Source organism: Lygodium microphyllum, chromosome 9 (genome assembly GCF_053477565.2).
Source record: "Lygodium microphyllum isolate KBCC chromosome 9, Lygodium_microphyllum_v1.1.10, whole genome shotgun sequence".
Lineage (NCBI taxonomy): Eukaryota > Viridiplantae > Streptophyta > Polypodiopsida > Schizaeales > Lygodiaceae > Lygodium > Lygodium microphyllum.
In genome coordinates this window covers 16,319,680-16,335,984 of record NC_141143.1, presented here as the reverse complement: position 1 = coordinate 16,335,984, position 16,305 = coordinate 16,319,680, and the positions used below count along the sequence as shown (strand labels likewise).

Below are 16,305 nucleotides of genomic sequence, written 5' to 3'. Positions count from 1 at the left end.
CTTGAGAACTGTTATGGTCACTTTGGGATTAGTTTTGTGTCAGTTTTTGCATCGATTGCTGGTCAGTTTTTGCAATGAGTTTGTGACCAATTTGACATCACATTTGCAGCAGTTTGTGATCAGTTCTCAGATCAGCAAGTGATTAGTTTATGATCAGATTATGCTTAGTTTTCAATGGTTTACATTTTGTTCCATGGACAACAGCATATGTTATGTTGCCATTGATGTTTTAGCCATGGTTTATACTTGGTTATGCTATGCTATGGTTTGGTTTTGCTAGATGAGTTGAGCTAATGAGAAATAGACATGTCACATGATAATTTGTCAATGTTTTTTGAGATTCTTTGTGAGTCTTATGTTATGTTATGATTGGTTGGTAATTTTCAGCATGTGTTAGGCTTATGGAATGGTTGAGCAATACTGTACAATGTTGTGTTAACTATGATGCCTTGTGGAAATTCCAGTTCACTATTTTTCTTTTGATGCATCTGGCAATGCAATCGAGGACGATTGCTAGGATTTTAAGGGGGAGGGCTGTTATGAGGACATGTATTTTTGAAATCTCACTTAAATATATGGATTAATTTTTAATCATATGGTTTAGTGAATGTTGCACATGTGAGGTGTAATTAGGGTTATGAGCCTATGACTCGAGGAAATCATGGGATGTCAAAGAAAAAAGTTGCTATAAGTTATGCCACATAGGTACTTGGTGGTATTTGGTGTTAGTTGTTGGTCTAGGTTATTTATTTGGCCATAAGTTTCAGTTGGTGACTCTAGAGGAGTGGCGTTTAATGGTACTTTAACGCCAATCTGATGGTCAAAGATGGTGCGAAGACACTCAAGAATGGAAGTTGCCTAACCAATTTAATTATTGGCTAGTTAGATTATTTTTTAGGGCACTGAAATAATTATTAGATTAATTTTTAGTATTTAAAGACCGAGAATTAATATTTAATTATGGATAATGCTAGAAAAACCATTCAGGAAGGCTACCTCTTGTTAAAAATGCCCATGTAGGACTGAAAAACGTCTTTAGAGACTGGAGAGAAATTTTAGTGTATTCAGCTTGCAGGGATACAGGATATGATCTTCCTTATTGAGGCTGGGTCGTCCACAATAGCTGGCTTGGAGGCTCTATCCATCTGCCAAGTACTGGAGCCCACATCAGACCGCTCTGAGGTGTGGGAGATCGTAGGGAGTCTCATTGGATGGCATATTTGGAAAGTGCAGCGTCAGGAGGTTTTTGTTCGAGAGAGACTTTCTGTACAGGCGACTTTGATAGAGCTCTGGACCTCCATCATCCACTCCCTTCACGGCCGATGGGACCAGGTGTAGGGCGAGTCTTGAGCTCGCCAAGAGCTCCGCCTTCACTTCATGCGCACTTGGGGCTGTCAGGACTTGTTTTTCATGATGTAGGTAGGCAGCCCCAAATGGCAATACATCCCCCCTCCATGGCTTCGTCCCCATCCCCCCTAGACCGCCCTGAGAGGCATGTATATTTGATATTCAGTGACTTTGTATGAGCTCCAGCTATTCTGTTGAGCAAGAGCACTTCTTTGTATTTCAAGGTTTTTTCTGAAGTAATATAATTAGCCACACTTTATTTAAAGAAAAAAGTGTATTCAACTTGCAAGAGAAGGGAGGAGATGCTGCTAGTTTGATTTGTAGCCATTGGAGGACCTTCTGGGGCAACTAGGGGTAGAAGAAGACCAATAAACAGTAGGTGACTGTTAGAGATCATAGCCTGCACAGTTCGTGGCAGATTTCGACTATTTAATAGTCGACACTTTCAGCAGTACACACACTTCTTCTCTGACGCAGATTACAGACCGGTGACGCGCAATCTCTGTCTCTGTTCACAGATTTCAGACAGCAGATAGTGCACATTGCAGCAGACTTCGAGGTGGACAGCAGGTCGCATCGTCGAGGTGGAGACACGCAGTCCAGCGCACTGCGCCCGTGTATATCTTTGTATTCAGCATTCTTTATACAGCAGATCTTCATCGTCCACTGTCTCTTTCTCTTCCTTCTCTCTCTGCGTTCTCTCTCTCTCAGTCCTACACTTCCGCACTGCTGCACTCTGACATGGTATCAGAGCAGTGTTTGAGGGCTGACTGAGCGCAGAATCAACCTAAAGAGGAGTTTCCATTGCGACACAAATTTGCGTTTTTTGCGTTTAAGGGCAGACAGGAGGGCTGCCTTGGAACAAGGCTGAAACGAGTGTGGGCGTACAGGAAAGGAGTACAGGTGGTGGATTTGCTGCTGTTTACTGCTGTTTGACGCGGAGGAAGTTTGAGTTTTCAGCCTACAAGTGTAGGTTTTGCTTTTTCATCGCCTCCGGCGGGTGACGAAGGTTCAGGACGCGGAAGAGCCTTAGCAAACTGAGTTTTCCCAGTCAGAGGGGGTTGCTTTTGCGTTTGTGAAGGCATTGCAGGTGAAGATGTCTACAGAGATGGACTTGGAGTTCCAAGCGATTATGGACCGGAAGGTGCCTGTCTTACCGGCTCTTCCTACAGATCAGAAGCTCGACGGCGACAACTACCGCATTTGGCGTGTCATGATGTTGGCCATCCTTGAGTCCTATGATTTGGCGGAGTTGGTACAGGAGGAGATTGACCGGCCCTCGGTAAGGGATGAGTCCAAACTCTCTTCCGATGCTCGTGCGGAGTTGGCCAGGGCCCAGTCTCATTGGGACAAACTGAATGCCAGGATTCGATCCTCTCTCTTTCTATCATGCACTACAGCCGTGATCGCTCACATCGAGCACTTGACGGTGGCTCGGGAGATATGGCTGGAGCTTGATCAGATGTACAATCGGATGACCCTAATGAAGAGGGTTTCTTTGGAGGTACAGATGCAGACCTTGTCCGTCAATAAGTCTTCTTCGCTACGGGAGTACATTAACAAGCTAAGGCAGCTACAGATGCAGGTTCAGAATGCGGGGAAGCCGATTTCCTCTGAAGACATAGCGATCACACTATTGTTCCAGTTGCCGCCACGATTCGGTACATTTTACTCTGCCCTTATTGCTTCGAGGCAAGAGTCTACTCTTCGGTGGGAAGAGTTGGTTCCTATGATCTTGGACCAAGAGGAACAGTTAAAGGGACAGAATGCTTCCAAGACGGAGGCGCTGACAGGTCAAGCCTCTCAGAAGAAGGGGAAGGACCAAAAGAAGAAGAAGGGGGATAACAAGTCCAAGAAGGACAAGGAGAAGGACAAGGACAAAGACTCCACATGCCATATTTGTGGCAAGACTGGCCATTGGAAGAAGGATTGCCCTGACAAAGACTCGAAGGACACGAAGAAGAAGGAAACCAAGGATTCTGGAGCAGTGGCTGCACCCTCATCAGCTGCATTTCTTCATCTAGCTGTCATTGAGGACGCTTCACCAAATGCTTCTGATGCTGCGATGACGGCCCCCTAGGCTCGAGAGTGGATTGTTGATAGTGGTGCCTCACGGCACATGACTCCTTCCTCAGATGGTGTTGCCCAGTTGCGACCCTCGCGTGGGCAGATTCTCATTGGCGACAGCTCTTCAGTTTCTGTTGCAGGTCGGGGTAAGATGCAGCTTATTCCGGATGGACGAGGTGGTACCCATACCTCAGAGGTTTTGCATGTACCAGGACTAGGGTACCATCTCCTTTCAGTTCATAAGATTTGCTCCCTTGGTCTTCTGGTGGAGTTTGACAGTACTACAGTGCGCGTCCTTGATCGTGAATCGAGGAAGGTTCTATCATCTGGATATGAGGAGAACGGCATTTACAAACTGAAGTCTTCCACCGCCCTCTCTACTCTTCTTCTTACATCACAGTCACAGTCAGAGTTATGGCATGCTAGGTTTGGTCACCTGAACTATGACTATCTTCGGAAGGCGTCACGTGGACAGCTTGTTCGAGGGTTGCCGGATATAGTGGTGAGCCAGCAGCCATGTGTCTCCTGCGTACGAGGGAAGCAGCATAGGGATGCCATTCCCCACACAGCTTCGCGGCGGTCTACTTCACCGATGGAGCTAGTATCTAAGGATCTATGCGGCCCTATGAGGAATGAGTCCCTACGTGGGAGCTCTACTTCATGCTGATCGTGGATGATTATAGCAGGATGACATGGGCCTACTTTTTGGCACTAAAGTTAGAAGCTTTCTCGCACTTCAAGGATTGGCTTCTCTTTGAGGAGAACCGATCAGGCCGGAAGTTGAAGACCTTGTGATCCGACAAGGGAGGTGAATTTGTGTCTAATGAGTTTGCTCGGTTTTGTGCAGATAGAGGAATTCACCAGGAGTTTGCCAATACCAATACTCCTCAAGAAAATGGTATTCTTTGACGGAAGAACCGCAGTGTGATCGAGATGGCGCGCACCATGATGGAGCACCGATAGACCCCTCAGGTTCTGTGGGCCGAGGCTGTGGCTACTGCAGTCCACATCCTTAATCGATCCCCTACTTCGGCCGTGGAAGGGATGACTCCATTTGAGGCTACTTTCGGGACGAAGCCAGATGTTTCTTACTTTCGGGATGAAGCCAGATGTTTCTTACTTTCGGGTCTTTGGGTGTGATGCCTATGTTCACATTCCCAAGGCTCACCGTGATAAATTTGAAGCGGCTTCTCGAAAACAGGTATTTGTTGGCTACAGCTCCCAGTCCCAATGCTACCGACTGTATGATCCCGTCAAGCGGGATGTATATACTAGCCGTGATGTGCGGTTTGTGGAGGTTCCGGCTACTTCAACGGGTGAGGAGCATCCCGTTCTTGGAGATCCAGGGGAGAGTTGGGCTCCTTCTACAGTTCCACTGGAGCCTGTGCCTTTTGATTATGATTCTGTTTCTGACACAGAGTCTACTGTTCCACCGGATCCCTCTGAGGAGTTACCACCGGTGGTTATACCAGAGTCTTCTGCTGATGGAGAACGACGAGGGGAGGTTCGGCCTCCTCCTCGTTGGGCCCGTGACACACTCCGTGATTCAGGGATCGAGGGGGTTCCTGAGGAGTGGGGACCGCAGGATGGTCCGCGGCGGTCACGGAGGCACCAGGCGCATTCTTCGGAGCTTGTTTGCTCCAACTATTGTTTGATGTCTCGTCTTATGCAGGATCGAGAGCCCACCTCCGTGAAGGAGGCTTTACAGTCCGCCCCATGGAAGAAAGCTATGGAAGCTGAGTTGGAGGCTATTGAGAGGAATGGCACTTGGTCACTTGTGCCACGCCCCCCGAAGAAGAAGGTGATTGGAGTCAAGTGGGTCTTCAAGACCAAATATCTCAGTGATAGTACTTTGGATAAGCACAAGGCTCGCCTTGTTGCTAAGGGTTTTGCACAGCGCCCAGGGATTGACTGTCATGACACCTTTGCCCCCACAGCTCGTATGGCAACCATTAGAGCTGTTCTTGCTTTGGCTGGCCATAGGAGATGGCCTGTTTATCAGTTGGATGTGAAGTCGGCCTTCCTGAATGGTGATTTGAAGGAGGAGATCTACGTTGAGCAGCCTCCAGGCTTTGGTTCTTCCGATGGGAAAGTCTACAGGTTGAAGAAGGCCCTGTATGGCCTCAAGCAGGCCCCGCGAGCTTGGAACGAGAAGATTGATTCGTTCCTCTAGTCTCAGTTGGGATATCGGCGGTCCAAGGCCGATCCGCAGTTGTATGTTCACACTTCCGAGGATGGTTGTGTGTTGTTTGTATTATATGTTGATGATTTAATTGTCACAGGTGATGCTGCACAGCAGGTCCAGGAGACAAAGTCAGCTTTACATCGGACGTTCGAGATGACGGATTTGGGTCTACTCCATTTCTTTTTAGGCCATGAGATTTATCAGTCTCAGAGTGGGATCTTTCTCTCCCAACAGAGATATGTACAGGAGCTCTTGGTGTCCTTTGAGATGGAAGACTGTCAGGCCCTCTCTACTCCTATGGATCCGAACTGGAAGGCCACTTCCCATTCCGCTTCTCCTTTGGCGGATGCGTCCCGCTATCGACAGTTGATTGGGTCTTTGATTTGGCTTCTCAACACGAGGGTTGATCTATGTTTTGCTGTTGGGCTCTTGGCAGGGTTTATGAGTGAACCTAAGATGGTGCATTGGCAGGTTGCTCAGAGGATACTTCGGTATTTGAGGGGGACGTCTGATTTAGGGATTCATTACCCCGCAGGGACAGATGGGTCAGATCTTGTACTTGCAGGTTGGAGCGACTCGGATTGGGCCGGTGACGTGGCCCACAGGCGGTCTACTACAGGTTACTGCTTTACTTTGGGTGCAGGTGTTATTTCATGGAGTAGCAAAAAGCAGCCCACGGTAGCCCTTTCGTCTATTGAGGCGGAGTATCGGGCCGCGTCTTCCACCACATGCGAGGTTGTGTGGCTTCGGAGATTGTTGGAGGAGCTTGGGTGCCCCCAGACTCGTTCTACATTGCTGCGATGTGACAATGAAAGTTGCATTGCCTTGGCAAGGAACCCTGTTTTTCATGCCCGGACGAAGCACATTGAGATTCAGTACCACTTCATCCGCGAAAAGCTTCTGGATGAGACCATCACTGTGGAGTATTGCAAGACGGAGGACAATCTTGCGGATTTGTTTACGAAGGCGCTTCCTCTGGCTCTCCTTCGGCAACATTCCAGATCCCTCAGGCTTCTGCCCTGTCCAGGCTCTGAGAGGGGGTGTTAGAGATCATAGCCTGCACAGTTAGTCGGACTGTGCAGTCGGACTGCCACGTGACAGACCGACTGTCTGCAGCCCAGTCGGCTGCATTTAATGCAGCCGACTTGTTTCCAGGCTGCGCCCTGTTTCTGGCGCCCCTGTTCGTGGCAGATTTCGACTATTTAATAGTCGACACTTTCAGCAGTACACACACTTCTTCTCTGACGCAGATTACAGACCGGTGACGCGCAGTCTCTGTCTCTGTTCACAGATTTCAGACAGCAGACAGTGCAGACTGCAGCAGACTTCGAGGTGGACAGCAGGTCGCATCGTCGAGGTGAAGACACGCAGTCCAGCGCACTGCGCCCGTGTATATCTTTGTATTCAGCATTCTTTATACAGCAGATCTTCATCGTCCACTGTCTCTTTCTCTTCCTTCTCTCTCTGCGTTCTCTCTCTCTCAGTCCTACGCTTCCGCACCGCTGCACTCTGACAGTGACAACATCTACAAGCTGTCGAGTCAGAGCAACAGCAGTAAACGACCGATTTTCTTCAGTTCTTTGCATCTATAAGCTATTCAGATATGGCAACAACAGTGAATGACAGATTTTCTTTAGTTCTTCGCGAAGAAAGTCTAAATTTTCTCTCTCCTCAGCATTCTCTCTCATCTCCTAGGCTTTCTACAACCTTGCTCCAAAGATTATAGTATTGAGATCACCAGAGGTTGAGAAATTTCAGATTTCTTTGTTGTAAACCCTAATCTGTAGAACAAAAGTTAAAGTTTAGCAGCAACCTCAGGAAGTGTGCCAAAAATTGGAAGCTCCAAGACTTGATGAGAAAGGAGTAGAAACACTTGATGAAGGAGTAGGAGTTGTTAAGGGTGGAAGAGTAGCAGAAGAGAGAGAAGAAGGGGATGTAGGGAGAGAAGCCAAAGATGATAAAGGGGTACTGATAGGTAACCGAAAAGGACTTGGTGGAGCTGATGGTTTTTTGGGGGGAAGGGGCATCGGGGGATGATGAAGAGCGACTTGCACAAAGAAGCACCATCAATGGAGCATTAGAGGATGAAGCCTCATCAAAGTACACATCCTTGCTAATATCAATCTTTCTTGTTGATGGGTCATAGAGCTTGTAGCCCCTCGTGGTTGTCGTGTAACCCATGAAGATAAGATTCTTTGACTTTAAGTGAAGTTTGCTGTTGTGTTTTTTCTTGTCCAGATGGATATAAGCATCGCATCCAAAGATGCGAAAATGTGATATAAAAGGCTCTTTCAAAGAAGGCCTCATAGGAGTTAGGGCTTGCAATGTGGAAGTCGGAGACCTATTGCCGATATATATGGCTGTAGCAACTATCTCACTTCAAAGAGAGTGAGGTAAACTTTGATACTCCAACATCTATCGAGCCATCTCAAGAACCGTTTGAATGGTGTGCTCCATGACATCATTCTTTGATGGTGAGTTTGGATGGGAATAGAGTTTTCCACGTCCAATAGATGGTTGACACACTTGATATTCGATACAAGGATGAGTGTACCACATTTTAGGCTTTGATAATATATTTAAAGTACAAGAGTGTAAGGGTGCGTTCACACCCGAACATTGTAAAAGGCACAGTGAGTCTTTATTCCCAACAGCCTTACATGTTCTTGCACACGTTTGAAAATCTCTTTTTTTTTTTCATTCATTTGATTCTAGTTACAAGTTTGAAGTTTAAACTTATTTTCTCTTCACATGGTTTGGGATTGTTCGTCGGGTGCTTGTGAGAGGAATTGATGTGTCTATTTCTTTGTGTACACAAAAATTCGTAATAAGCTTAGCTCGCGGCAATTGGAGCGACTAACTTATTGTCACTCCAAATCATACATGCTATGCAATATGCATGAGATATCTATGGTAAGGCATATATCATATATTCAATTTTTATACTTTTTAGTTTATAACTTTGTTCATAAATTACGAATTATATATACAGATATTTCATTTGTTTAAGTACTAGGGATTTGTCATTTGATCATGTATATTGATTCGGATTGAGCCATGGCGTTTATCTCAATCCATTTTTGTAATCTTTTTGTTTGAGATTGCATATTTGGCTCATAATGAAATTGTTGGTTTCATTATTTATGAATTATGAATCATGGCTCATATTATACTCTTGGGTCTTGACCCCTAAGTCTTGTTTCAACTCCTCTTTTGTACTCACTTTTGAGTTGAAACTTTTAAGTTTATTCTTTGAGTTCAAACTTTAAGTATAAACTTAAAATTATATATGTATATTTTTTCATTGGACGTAGATCCAAGATTTATCAGTTCGATTAGTATTATACTAGTATTGAATTGTACTAAACACAATTGGATGTGACGATTTGGATAGGAATATTCCACCCTAATGCCATGGTCCTTGCAAAACTTAGAAAAAATATTAGAGTAAAATTTGTTGCCACGGTTAGCTTGTATGACTTGAACCTTGAAAGGCGTTTGCATTTTAGCAAGCATCTTTTACTCATAGAAGTTGGAGTATGTCTCACTCTTGTACTCTAAGAAGTAATGCCACACATATATGTTGAAATCATCAATAATCAGCATCAAATACTTGGCCTTCCCAAGAGAGGATGTGCCCATAGGTCCACATAAGTTGGTGTGGACCTGCACTAGCAGTGTAGTAGCTCTCTAAGAGGCAACTTGTGGGTGAGGCTATCTATGCTGCTTGCCCTATAAACAACTAGAACACAAGGTGTGAATAGGAGGAAATTTGGGAGACGCTCCACTAACTTCTTCCAAGAAGCCTTGTATATTGGGTTGAAGTTTAGATGCCCATAGTAGACATGCCAAAGGAGCCCAAGCTCATGAGAAGTCCGTGTAGCAAGGGCAATGAGCTTATAAAGCCCACCCTCTTGAGTATTTGTCTAAAGAATAGATATTTTTGAAGAGTCCTCAATGCTCACAACATCCTAAGCAAAGACCACACTAATTGTATCAAACCACGGACAAAAAGAAGATTAAAGCCTAAAATTGGAACATAAGGGACTTTGGCCATTGAGACTGACGATCAGGCAAAAGGGAAATGGTCCCTACTCCACACACTGGCATGGAGGAGTTGTTACCAATGGTGATTGGACCCCCTTTGGAATGAAGAACCTGAAGCCAATCTTGTGAATAGGTCATGTGGAAAGTGGCCCCATTGTCGACGAGCCATGGCTTCTTAGTGGAGGAAGCAAGAGTGATATTCTCTACCTCAAATAGATGTACAAAACAGACTCGGTAGTAGGAGGGGTAGTTTGAGTCCTTTGAACCATCCTTTGGCTTCCAATGGGGATACTTTTGCCAACACTTCTACTCGGGATGAGTGCCCTTCTTAGAGTGTGGGCACTTGGGCTTAGATTTTTTTCTCATCCTTCTTGTCGTCGTATTTCTTCTTGTTATTTGCCTTTTTATTACCCTTGTTTCCCCCTCTTGTACATGCAGTAAAAGCTTTAGTAGATACAAATCCACAGGTTCCTATCTATTTAAGATGCTCGTCATACTCTAAGTCAAGTGGAACTAACTCATCCCAAAGAATAGTCTAATGCACTCTTGATGTCAAAAGGTTGGTGTAGAAAACATTGTACCTAGAAGATGGTAGTTCGGTAAGAAGAACCATGGCCATATCCTTCAAAGATATTGCCCGTTCAAGGGATGCTAGTTCACCCCTCATATCCTCCATTTTGTTGATGTCGTCCATGGAGAGCATATGAAGTTCTTCTCCAAGGTGATGTGGTGGGTAAATATCTTTTAATAGTAGAGAGAATAAAGCTTTGTTTACACTTTTGCCGCCGTCTTTAATGTGCACACATGAACAAGGATGGAGTCCTGAAGGCCTAGAAAGAGAAAGGACCGGGCTCGAGAATTGAGCCTATCCCAAAGGCCTGCATGATCCATAGATGAACCAATAGGGGTTCCTCCACTGGCCGAGGAATAGGGTAGTGACAAAAGCCCAAAGATCAAAGATATCAAGAATACACTTTAGTTTGCAAGACCAAAGGGAGTAGTTTGATCCGTTCAAACGGTCTTCTTTGGGTAGAGAAGGAAGAATGGGTACCTTTACAAAAGGTGCCATCGTAGGCATCCTAGGGATAGAAGGACGGGTCCTGTAGGAGACATGAAGAGAGGGTTCCCATTCAGAATGGGGCTCGGACCTCCGATCTTCATGATGATCATGCTGCCTCTTAAAGGGAGTATGAATTGACCCCTCATTTGAGTAATCAAAGCCTTGGAACTGGTAATATTCCATGTCTCTAGACCTGCAAGTACACAAAATCTGTTGCGTGACTGTAGAAGTGCTTGAACAGAGACAATAATTAGCTACACTTGCAAGAAAACAGTTGTAGATGTGTTTTCGACAGCAAACAACATTCTGAAATTTGTGTTTTCGGTAGTAGGGTGGTCCTTTTTGAAGGAAACCCCCATGTCCTCACTTAGGCAATGATACCATGTGAGAGTGCAACAAAAGAGTAACATGAATATGGAGAGAAGATAGCAGGAATGAAAGAGAAATCCCCACTAAATTTGGAAAGAATGCTGAATACAATGGACTAATCAGATCCAGCATGCAGCCCAAAGCGCCAGTGAGGGCACCGGATCAAGCTCGAAAATGATGACAGCACCAGAGAAGATGATAGAGACGGAGATAAGAGTGAGCAGCCAGCAGCCTTTACAAATGACGGAGAAGAATGCCAGAATTGGAGTGTGCACGTGCCCTATCAAATAACCAATGCTGGGTTAGTAAATTAATTTCACCACAGCTTTAAATGGGGCAAAATCATGGACTATTTCTCTCATAACATCATTTTCCTCTGCGTCTTTACTTTCCAAGGGATTGGAGAGTAAATCCCTGGTGTCATATTGTTGTATCCATGACAAGGTCACAAATACTAGAGATATTATTTATACTAGGGTTTCATTTGGTAGACGTGCCACTAGTCCTTCATGGCTATTTTTTGCTGAAAATGGTTCTAATTCTAACTAGTCATCATGTGTTGCTTTTTAAGGTAGTAGTTGCTCATGAAGTGCTCTAGTGTTGTGTTGTGCATGAAGCTTCATCAACCATTTGAACCGTTAGATGTGGAAGTGTGTTTTGGACTTTAACTGAGCAAAAGTCTCACAGTTTTCTCACAATAAAGATACTGCTTTTCATTGTGAAAACAGGTCTATGCTTCCAAGTATGCTGAGGATCAGGATGCATTCTTCAAAGACTATGCAGAAGCACATGCAAAGCTTAGTGAACTGGGTGCAAAGTTTGATCCACCAGAGGTTTTACTCTTTAAACAGACCCCAGTCTAACTAAATTTGATGTTTTAAAGCAAAAGAGAATGTACTATAAGGACTATTGAATTACTTAGAGCATTTATGTTTACCTTTGCTTATTTCTAGTACAGAGCTATTTGCTTGATTTCAGGTGCTTTGCTGTGCATGTGCTTTTTGAGATTATGCTGATACAATTGCTTGTCCTTGAGTCTAGGGCTTTAGTATTGATGAGCCATCAGCTCCACCTGAACAGAAGCCTGCTCCTGAGAAATTTTTAGCCGCCAAGTATGTGTCAGAAGAAGAACCAAAGGTAATACAAAAGTCAGGGTCTTTCATTCAAGTCAGGTGATTTTGTCATGAAAGTATTGAGAGATGGGCATTAATAATCTGTTGCTCATTGTTGAGTGTTGATGTTAAAGAAACATGCTTAAACAAGGATGTTAGCCTGATCTAAAGGTGCATGCATGATTATCTCATCTTCACAAATCAGCACTTGCAGAATACTTTTTTTGGAGAGGATCTGGGGGGTGGTGGTCTTGAAAATGTTCCAACGTAGTCCTAGCAAATAGTACACATCCACAATTGTTTTCATCTTTGTCTCTCAACTTTGCATAGGATGAAGACCTGTATGTCATTAGCATACTGATGTGAAGTTTCGAGCCCTTAGAATAAGACAGTAATGGCTTATATCATGGCCCTGCAATGGATTATGGATGCATGCTTGTTGAAAGATGATTCCAATTTTGTTGTTTCCTGTCTCTTGTAAAGGTGGTGTAGAACTGCAAATGAAAACTGCAGAATGTGATGCGGTTGACTTTATGTATATGTCTTCTGCAAGGACTAACTCGTGAGTCTGGTTGTTTTCATGTGGACAGCAAAAAGAGCTCTCCGATTCAATGAAAGCTAAGATACGAGCGGAGTACTTGGCATTGGGAGGGAGCCCAGACCAACCTTTGAAGTCTAACTACTTTCTCAATATTATGTTGATAATTGGTGTCCTTGCAATCCTAAGCTCACTTGTTATGAACAATAACAGTGGGTTTTGAGTGTGTGTGCAATGTGAGTCTTGGAGCCATTCTCGGTTTGTTTTGGCAAGAGTGTGTGTGCAATGTGAGTCTCGGAGCCATTCTCGGTTTGTTCTGACTTACCTCTGAGCAGTCATCCCTTGTAATGGGTTGGTAGGGAGATAAATGAAATCAGGTTTTTTATATTCTTAACAGGGCAAGAGTGTGTGTGCAATGTGAGTCTTGGAGCCATTCTCGGTTTGTTCTGACTTACCTCTGAGCAGTCATCCCTTGTAATGGGTTGGTAGGGAGATAAATGAAATCAGGTTTTTTACATTCTTAACAGCTGGTTTCGATGTTTGGTGATTTCAGTACATTAAGGTTCTCTTGTCCGACTCTGGTAGTTTTTCTGTGAACCAGAATCCTGAATGTATCAGGGAGGCTGGTCATGTGCAGGGGTATTTGGTTTATACCAACTTATTAGTGTGTCTCGGGATTGAAACCGGTTCTTACAGGATCTGTGTGAATGATGTCAAGTGGTTGCATGGAAAATAACTCTCTGCTATAGCTGAACCGATTCTTAATTTGAGAATCTCTCTCAATTAAAAGTATTTTTATCTTTCAAAATTCAAAATATAGCCAAACTAATGCCCAAAATTGTAAGAAAATACGAGAAATAAAAGTAATGTATCTCAATCTTCTACTCAAAGAAACATTCTAGCAAGGTACCCATCTTTCAGAGTGAACCATTTCTAAAGGGTACGTGCATATTCTCCCCCTCTTTGACAAATGGCAGCCTTGATTGCTTACCAAATTGGTAAGCCTCACAAATATGGTCAAAATTAACATATCCAAACTCAATTATCCATGGGCAATTTGTTTAGATTTTTGCTTCAATCTTTGTAAGTTAACATGCTTGATACCTCTATGACACCCCTTATTTTGACAATAATTACTTTAGGTGGTCCCATGTCCAAATCAAAATTTTTTCCTTTTGATCTCAAGCAATCAACTTGTTAGGTTTGTCATTGTGAAATTCCTCAATAAAACATCCAAACTTGTTAAAGCAAACTTGCATATCACCCAACTTATTCTCAACACCATCCTTTGTGATCAATGGCACCCTCCCAATATGAGTTGTCTTATGTATGTATTGTGACTAGTCAGGACACATAGCCAACAAAGTATGTGAATTCATGGTGCTACTTCTCCATGGCTGTTGGGAAATGTTGATGTCTAGTCTCAATAAGGACCAGGCGGTTGGATAAAGCTTCAAGAAACACAAAGGGTTGTCTTCTATCCATAGATCCAACATTTAGCTTTATGATACTCATAAAGATTCATATGGAGGGAAGACATACAGGCAGGCGGGTAGGCGGACAAGCTTTATTAGACTTTGGTGCCATTACATGTTTCATGGATGAGAAATTTGCAGAGCAACATGGTATAAAACTTCAAGGAAAGCAAAGTCGATATGTGTATAAGTAATTGATGGTTGATCTTTTGCTTTGAGAGCTGTCTGAGTATTGCGTAGTATCATTACCCATAGTCACATACTTATCATTATGTATTATCTTTATATTAAATTACTCTTCATGATGGGTCATATGATTTATTGCATTTGAAATAAGAAACCAATTATCATCTCTAGATAGATGTGCCATGCTATTAAAAGCATGTTTCATGGTGAATAAATGATCTCTAGAGGGTGAGCTACTTTTAGATATATATTGAGTGCTATCATATCCTTCGCATAATGATTACATCGAGTTTTTTCACAATCTTTAATCATGCCATTTTGCTTACGAAAGCACTCTTGCTTAAAATGACCATACTATCCACAATATTGATAAGGTCTATCTTTATGTGATGGACTAATATATGTTGAGATATTTGCAATCACTCCTATTGTAGCCTCTTTGTATGGCAGTTCTGGGCTTATGACATGCAAGCAGACTTGAATCCCATAGGCATAGAAAGGGAGACTGCTACCCATCTAGCAACTATAAGGCATTATACTTGACTATCACTTTTCATATGAAATGAATACAATGTCATGATGCTTTGTACTTTTAGTTAAGTGTCTTGTTTCTATTAATCCTACATAAGATTGTGTTTATGAGTCCAAGCTATCATCTTGGAACCTAACTCACTTGTGTAATAGTTTGTCTCTACTTGTCTATATCATCATGAGTTTGGTCTTTATTTTTCATTTGCCATGCTCTAGATCTCGCGTCTTTTCACACGGTATCAGAGTATAGTCGGGCATGGTATGACTTCTTTCTTTGCTCTCGCAGTCCCTCTTAACCCCAGGTCAGCTCAAGTCCATAAGTAATGAGCTCATCTCTCAACACATCTCCACTTACTCCGCCTTGGCAACCATAGCCAGCATGCACATCCTTGTCTTTGAGCTTACATAATTTTTTATAGAGAGCATCTCTCTCCAAGCTCTCTTCTGGAGATTTATTCATTGACTTTCAAGGCTTCTCTGTATCACATAAGATCATGACATTGTCATGTTCTTAGATTTTGCTCTGTGTAGCTACCATAGCAAAACTGGATTTGCAGTACTTTGAGCAGCTAGATCTTCCAAATTAGGCCATATCTTTGAGTACTCGCTTCTGTGGATCTCTTCATGGACCTAGGGCGCATTATCTTGTTACCACAATTGTCAAAATCGGTCCATCTTTGCCACGACATTGCTCAAAATTCATGCTCGTAAAAAAATATCACAGTCTGATAAATTCGCTCCTTGCTCTCTTTACACGTTGCGATGCTGGCTGCCATGATAGGGCTTTGGTAGCCTATCACCTAAGCTTCCTTGCCATATAAAAAGCTCTTGAAATGATTTAGTCTCTACAATGCACACATAAGAAAAAAAACCAGGATGTTCTCAAAAACCCTAATTCAAACTCCATAGCCAAACTATCAAAGCTTCATTTCTCCTTCAGTTTCTCTCTTCTGTCAACCAAGCCAAATCATAACCATCCTAGCATTGAAGTTTCTAGCAAATCCTTACATCAAGGAGGTGAACTTCTTGGAGTTCTTTGAAAAGACCTTAAGCACCAACATCAAAACTCAAGCTTCTCTTGTACTTCATCTTCTCACTATTTTTTCTCGTTGGAGTTATCAATAGTGATTTTAATCACTAAGTTACATTCCTTGGAGGTTGCCGAAGATCTAGAAGAGTGCAAGGAAGATTAGAAGGCATTTGCAAGTCGGCAAACAAGAAGCATAACCATCAAGATAGTGCTTGTTAGCACTAAGCATAGTGTGTTTTCACACTACCTTCTTGTGTCCTTTGACACATTAGGTTTCAACTTTTTTTGTTGGTCAAAAAGTCAAGGATTTGAAGTTGAGTATCAATGGCAAACATGAAGATTTTTAAGTGGGTGCTTC

General features: G+C 43.3%; 1 protein-coding gene across 1 annotated transcript in view; it reads left to right on the top strand.

Moving 5' to 3' along the window:
- The window catches only part of TAPX (thylakoidal ascorbate peroxidase), a 48,016-nt gene extending 34,767 nt beyond the window's left edge, over positions 1 to 13,249 (top strand). The window contains exons 10-12 of the mRNA XM_087684351.1: positions 11,804 to 11,908; positions 12,117 to 12,212; positions 12,778 to 13,249. Coding sequence (XP_087540477.1) covers positions 11,804 to 11,908; positions 12,117 to 12,212; positions 12,778 to 12,948 — 372 coding nt within the window. The 3' untranslated portion in view covers positions 12,949 to 13,249. The remainder of the gene's footprint in view (positions 1 to 11,803; positions 11,909 to 12,116; positions 12,213 to 12,777) is intronic.
- Positions 13,250 to 16,305: the final 3,056 nt, after the last annotated feature.